This window comes from Notothenia coriiceps, unplaced genomic scaffold, assembly GCF_000735185.1.
Source record: "Notothenia coriiceps isolate Sejong01 unplaced genomic scaffold, NC01 NC01_scaffold00015782, whole genome shotgun sequence".
NCBI classification, from domain to species: Eukaryota; Metazoa; Chordata; class Actinopteri; order Perciformes; family Nototheniidae; genus Notothenia; species Notothenia coriiceps.
The window spans coordinates 250,749-257,481 of NW_011348483.1; the positions used below are offsets into that span (position 1 = coordinate 250,749).

The 6,733-nt window shown below is 41.8% G+C and overlaps 1 protein-coding gene across 1 annotated transcript; it reads right to left on the reverse strand.

Annotated features, from left to right (window-relative positions):
- On the reverse strand, positions 1 to 6,256 carry ttpal (tocopherol (alpha) transfer protein-like). Its single transcript, XM_010775491.1, has 6 exons — positions 6,221 to 6,256; positions 5,887 to 6,130; positions 4,638 to 4,831; positions 3,574 to 3,684; positions 2,051 to 2,359; positions 1 to 912 (listed from the first exon to the last, which is right to left on the reverse strand). The coding sequence occupies exons 1-5, from the start codon at positions 6,254 to 6,256 to the stop codon at positions 2,084 to 2,086; spliced, it is 861 nt and encodes a 286-aa protein (XP_010773793.1). The 3' UTR covers positions 1 to 912; positions 2,051 to 2,083.
- Between the last annotated feature and the right edge of the window lie 477 nt (positions 6,257 to 6,733).

A 6,733-nucleotide genomic window follows, 5' to 3' on the forward strand; every position in this document is an offset into this window, starting at 1 on the left:
TTTCAGTTTATGGTCTTTACTACCAGCAATATCCTGAAACACAATATATCTTATGGTCACAGACATGCTCAAAATAAAAATATAAAAGACAATCAATATACAAGTTAGCTTCGGGCTACCCCGAGGAAACAGATCCAACATTATTGCACATTTCTGTACATGGCCTGGTGGGAAATTTGGCAAACCGGTTGTATACCTCATGGGACTCCTTTGATCAGTGATGGTTAAGACTGAGTGATGAGAGCAAACAGTTAAAAAACAAAAGTAAAAAAAAAAACACAAGGCAAAGCTAAAGAAAACTAAAGTATCACCAAAACAAAGGCCTTCAAATACTGTGTTAAATTTAGACATGAATTACTGTTAAATCTAATGTATTGTTCTCTCAGTTACAGCAGCCATCAATTTGTAGTCACCCTTAGGTAAGGAAGGCCCGGTTGAGAAAACACATGAATATTGCTTTGGTACAAACAAATCCAACATGATTTATACCACATGGGAAATCAACAGTTTAAGGCAACATATTAGACAGTTATTTACACAAAACACGTTGAGTTGTGGGGTGATGCTACTATAAAGACAGAGCACTGATGGCCAGTAAATGACTTGTGTAATTTTGATTGAATTAAAAGGAGAGGTTCACACTTTTCCATTCCTACTTTTAAACAATACAGACATGCCCATATGTGCATTGACTCCGTTTCTGTCTCCTGTACTGGCTGATAACAGATCGACGGTCCTGTATTTTCAAAGTTCAGCCAGATCCAAAATGAGGCTTTAGCAGCCTGTTAGCCAAATCAAGATGGTAGCATCAACATGTTAGTGTGTTAGTATGAAAGTCCCTGGACATTGTTTTTAGTACCAACATGATTTGCTTAACTGGTACTGCTGAAGGCTCATGATTTGATAAACGATCTGTTGGGAGAAAAAACAGAAAACATCTGACATTTAGAAAAGTAATACTCTCCAATTCTGATATAACTGATGCTACTGCAGCATCTCTGCTAACCTCTTAAAGGTGGGGTAGGTAATTCACTTCAGAGACACTTTCTGTTATATTCCATGGAATGCTCTTAAGATATTCATTTCTATCTGGATGTTAAATGCTTTGACAAAAAAATCCATAAAAAAATGTCATCTGTGGAAGCCGTGGTACTGTAAAAAGCACGACCAATTATTTTCACCGGCCCGGCTAAAATAACTGGATGGCCTACCTGCCTGTCAGCCTTCCATCTGTGCACAAACTTATCTCGTGCCCTCATTGGTCATGTGCGCGTTCGTGTGTGTTGGAGGAGGGGCTCTGTGAGGAAGTCTGAAGGAAGAGGCAGATTATTTTCGGCTGTGTACTTTCAAATTCTAGCGCACTCGAGCTGGTTTCTCCATTCTTACTGTACCTACCCTACCTTTAAGGGTCAGTCATTGTAATTTGGAAAAAACAGTGGCCCCTCTGTGTCGTACCACATCCAAACTGAACTGAGGAATGCAATGAGTCCTTAATGAAACAATTAAATTCAAGGTACTACTGTAGATCATAAAACCCATCTACATCACATGAAAGGAATATGCAGTTGCCAGTAGCCCCTCACAGGACATTGAGGACACAGATGAACCACGTAGGTTGGGACAAAAAAGCATTTCTTAAAGCCTGGTATTTAGTCTCGTCTTGTAATTCTCGAAACCAGCTGCTTTTCAAGATGTTGCCCTATTTCTTATATTGTAAACACATTAGGAAGGGATCCTTTAATGTCTAGTTAGAACAAAGAAATCAGGCAAAACCCGATTCAATGTGAACTGAATGGCAAGACATGAACCTATCCTTTAACTTCCAGATATAACTCCACAGAGGGGCCACTATAATGGCCCAACATGCATCGTGTCAAAAGCCACGTGGCCTGAGCCTGTAGCTGCCTTAGGACCACGACTAAATGCTGGGCTACGTGTGATCTACAATAGACTTTCCACCTACAGTATAGTGCTGCTAAGTTGAGTAGTTAGTAAGGAAAATAAATAATGTATGATATTGGCAACTTGCCCTTTAAAAAAGTCTACACACATGTTTCAGTCGAGAGTCCTCTCAGAGAGTGTTTCAGTAACAGTAGTAGAGTTGAGAGCGCAGCCCCCTGAAGGAGTCGTCGTCCTGCCCCCTGGTCTCCCCTTCAAACAGCATGGAGTCTGGCAGCACCACGCCCTCTAGTGGGTCGGGCTGGCAGAACTCCACGATGAACTCCTCCTCACAGCCCAGCAGCACCCTGGACCACGAACACAGGTCCAGCTGTCCGGCCGAGCCGCCGTACTCCTCCGGCAGCACCGAGCGGGGGACGTTTTTGTGCAGAGAGCGCAGGTCGGAGCCGTGGAGGACGTACTGAGGAGAAGCGCAGAGAACAAGTCAGAGATCTGCTTCATCATTTCAAGTGGCTATGATGGAATATTTCTGTTATAGAAATGAACCGACACACAGTTACAGTATCTCCTAGCAGTTCCCCCAATACCTTATAAGGGATTTATAGCTTCTTTCAGAGCGTTGTTCTGATTTACTCTAATAGGAAACTCTTTGAAATCACTACCTGATCTGCAACAACAGCCGGGCACAGTTAGCAGCTACCAGGTGCACATACTGTAGTGGAGCCTTTAGAGCAGGGGTGTCAAACTCAATTTAATCCCGGGCCACATCAGCATTCTGGTTGCACTGAAAGGGCCGGTTGTAATTTATATTATGTAAATATATAATACAGTGTTTCCCATACATTGATTTATTTGTGGCGGGCCGCCACAATTAAATATCGTCCGCCACAAATGGATCTCATAATATGTTGCCCCCACAAATAGAACCAAATTCTGTGGGAAACACTGTAATATATATTAAATCATGTATTATATTACATTGTTGTCCCTGCATTGGATTATTATCCGATCTGGTAATATCTTCCTAAATAACTACGTCTGAAAGCAGAAGTCTTGGGCAAATAATTGAAAGTAAATATTCAACAATTACACCAATTTTATTGTATATTATATTCTTTGCAAGCTCTTGCGGGCCACATAAAATTAGGTCACGGGCCATATTTGGCCTCCGGGCCTTGAGTTTGACACCCCTGCTTTAGAGGCTTAACAGCACCCTCATCATTTTTATCTAAGTATGCATTAGATAAAGATAAATGAGTTTCATAAAATGCCCGTGAGAATTTTCATAGAAAGATTATTTGATTTATCTGTTTATCTGCTGATTATGTAAATAACCAACAGTGTGCTAAAAGGTTTGCCAAAAAACCTTAAAAAAGGGGAAAGCATGTCAGTGTTGTGCAAAAATATTGCTTCTCTGCCCCCAAATGAAATAACCAATCACTGTAGGTTTGAATGAACTCAAATAACATTCCCAGAATAAATATTTTCATAAGATTTATAAAATACAGGCTTGTGTAACTGGTATTTTGAGTTCATTCCCCGAAAAGCAAATGCTAGACCATCCATTTTCGCAGATGAAAATAGATTGGCTGCGGATAAAAGGGAGGCACACAATTCAAAATAGTCCTTTGTATAAAACAAAAGAGACAGAGACAATGTAAGGACAATAGTTACCCTCTCTGCCATCTTCTCCTTCAGAAAAGGCTTAATTATAGCAAAGATGCCTTTGAAAATCATGGGCTCGTTTATTATGTTAACAGCCTTGATTCTGATTGGGAACCCATCCTGGGAATGAGAAGAGAAACCAAGTTCAGAACAGTCACAGCTGGTGCTTGTCATATCAGTTGAGATTTGAGTGTAAATATGACACACTCTGAAGTCACGACAAAACTCAACAGCCAGAGCTTAAGAGCCACTGTTGTAAATGACGAGGTTTTTTTCCACGTGTGTCAACAGAATCACTGATATTTACTGCTGTGTCATTACAAAATAGAGTGACATTTTGAGCAAATACAGCATTCATACATCAATTCCAAAGAAAAAATTGGCATTTCATTACAATCATTTTATAAACACATTTAAAAAGGACATAATACACATGTTCAGGTTCATATTTGTATTTGTTTACCTCTACTGTTTGATATACTTTATTAATCCCCGTGGGGAAATTGTTTCTCTGCATTTGACCCATCCTAGTGTTAGGAGCAGTGGGCTGCCATTTTGAACGGCGCCCAGGGAGCAGTGTAGGGAACGGTGCCTTGCTCAAGGACACCTCGTTAGCACTTGGTCTTGCCGGGACTTGAACTGGTGACCTTCCAGTTAACAAGCCAAGTCCCTATCGACTTCGCCACCACCGCCCAATGGCTTTAATGTTCAAAAAGCTCTTTATTTTCCTCATACTGCAGCACCTTTTCACCCTCTGTCTGAAACCAGAGCCCAGTCTGCTCTGATTGGTTAGCTGGCCGGCTCTAGTTGTGATTGGTCACCCACTTACAGATGTCCTGCCCCTTAATCTATCATGTTGGAGCACTACCTAACATAGTGATGTCATTATGTTACTGATGTAAACAAAGGAGTTCAATGGAGGCGTTCCAGGCAGACCATATACATGCACAAGAACCTATATAACACACTACAGGAAAGAGAACACTCGAAAACCATAACAGGGCCTCTCTAATACAAACACCTAAAAAGTGTCACCGGATCATTTGACGTTAGATTTCTATCAGATGTCTCACCTGGAGGATGCTCACGACTTTTTTGGCGAGGAACGGGCCAGGATTGGACGCTTGTGACATGCCCACTCCGGTGTAGTCGGCTAAAATGACAATACCGTTGACCTGCGTCTCCTCCGGCTGGATCAGCTTCTCCAGAGTCAGATAGAGAGCTCGCACATTGTCAACAAACGGATAATCATTTGGTTTCCATTTCCCTGTAAAAGAAGATGTGAGTTTATTAAATTCATAAATAATTAGTAATAGGGTAAGTACGTAAAGAATATACAAATGTGAGGTCTACTTGATAATAAAGAGTAACAACAATAAAACGTTATTGTCTAGAAGGGAGTTTGCTTTGCACTTAAAACAATAAAGTACCGTAATTTTCGGACTATAAGGCGCACCTGAATATAAGCCGCAGCAGCTAAATTGAATGATGTGTACATATATAAGCCGCACTGGACTATAAGCCGCAGGTGTTTTAATGTTTAATTACCATATGTAAGGGTTCGTGCACAGAGGGGATTGTCGGGAAAGAGATGGCTGTTTGAGGAAGCTCCCATTTATTAACATTTCAACAAACAAGTTGCATATTTGCATAACGTATTCAAGTGTTAGCATTTAGTGCAATAGTAGCTACAGAACATGTACTGTGCTGTGTAAACTGTACTGTATCACATAGCGTTTCAGACACACAAACTTTTCAACTTTCAAACTTAAACGGTGCGCTCCCAGCGCACGTACCGGCAGTGATCTACAGCAGCGGTTTTCAACCAGTGGTACGGGGACAAACTGTCTCGCTCTCGTAATGTCTGTCTGTCTTGCTCTCGTTCTGTCTCTCGTACCACTCTCGGTTCCACTTTTACTTTTGCGCGCTACCTGTCTCACTCTTTTCCGGCCTCCAGCTTTTCCTGCTGGAACCCGCTGCTTAAAGGTGGGGGTCCGCGGACCAGCCATAGAGCCCATAGAGTTAAAGGTGGTGGCCGTTAGCTGTAAAAATCCATAGATTAGCCGCACCGTTATATAAGCCGCAGCGTCGAAAAATGGGAAAAAAGGCGCGGCTTATAGTCCGAAAATTACGGTATATAAAAAAACAACATCATCAACCATCCATGACAGCACATAGCCCCATACAACTTATTCATTGATCATAAGAAAACATATTTGGTAAAAATAACACAAAAGGACGTTTTTAGAAAGGTGCCAAATGTAGACAGACGTAACCCATGTGACCAGAGGTTGTTTGACAGATGCAATAAAGATGGAGCACCTGGGCGTAGACAGAGGATGTATCTCCCGCTGGGGTCGGGCTGTGGCAGCACTGTGAGGAAGCCCAGGTCCAGGACGTGCTTCACTGTGGACGGCTTCAGGTCCTGGAACACTTCAGGCCAGGCTTTCCGACCCGCGTGGTAGTTGAGCAGCAGCTGCATGGCACGGTCGTAGTCAAACTTCCTGGCCCGGAGGAAGCGCAGTAGGAAGGCGTCATCCAGCCGGGTCCTGAGGTTGGGCTGCTCCTGCAGTGAGGTAAACAAATATGAGTTCAGAAATAAAACACTATACACCTCGTGAGTGCAGACCATCGCCCAAACCAATGCTAAACTCACATGCTTCTCCTGGGTTCCAGATTTGTTCGAAAACATTATGGAATTGGAAAACAAATTAGCTGCTAGGGCTTCAATGAACTATTAAATAAGAATCCCTTTCACCATTTAGGATTCCCAGAATGTATTGAACATGATTGACATTGTATTACATTTCACTTCATCAAGCTGACCTTTTTGATCCAAAACCACCCACAGTAAGTACAATCAACCATAAGGACATCAACTCAAATTAGCAAGAATCCTGCAAGTAGATAAACCTTCAAAAGACCTTAATGCAACTGTATTGGCATCAAGTTATTCAGACCTTTTGAAGTGCTACGTGTAGAAGTAATGAGTTTGCTTCTCTTCTGTTCATTATATTTCCCAAACTAACAGCTGTACAAGAATAGTGCCTTATTATGATTTATTAAATGAAATATGCAATAAAAAAAGCATAGGAGTTTGAGATGGTTGATTCAGTCTTTTTGGGACGGGTTCGAGTCGAGTTACGGACTGTTTTTTTGTGGCCCGACG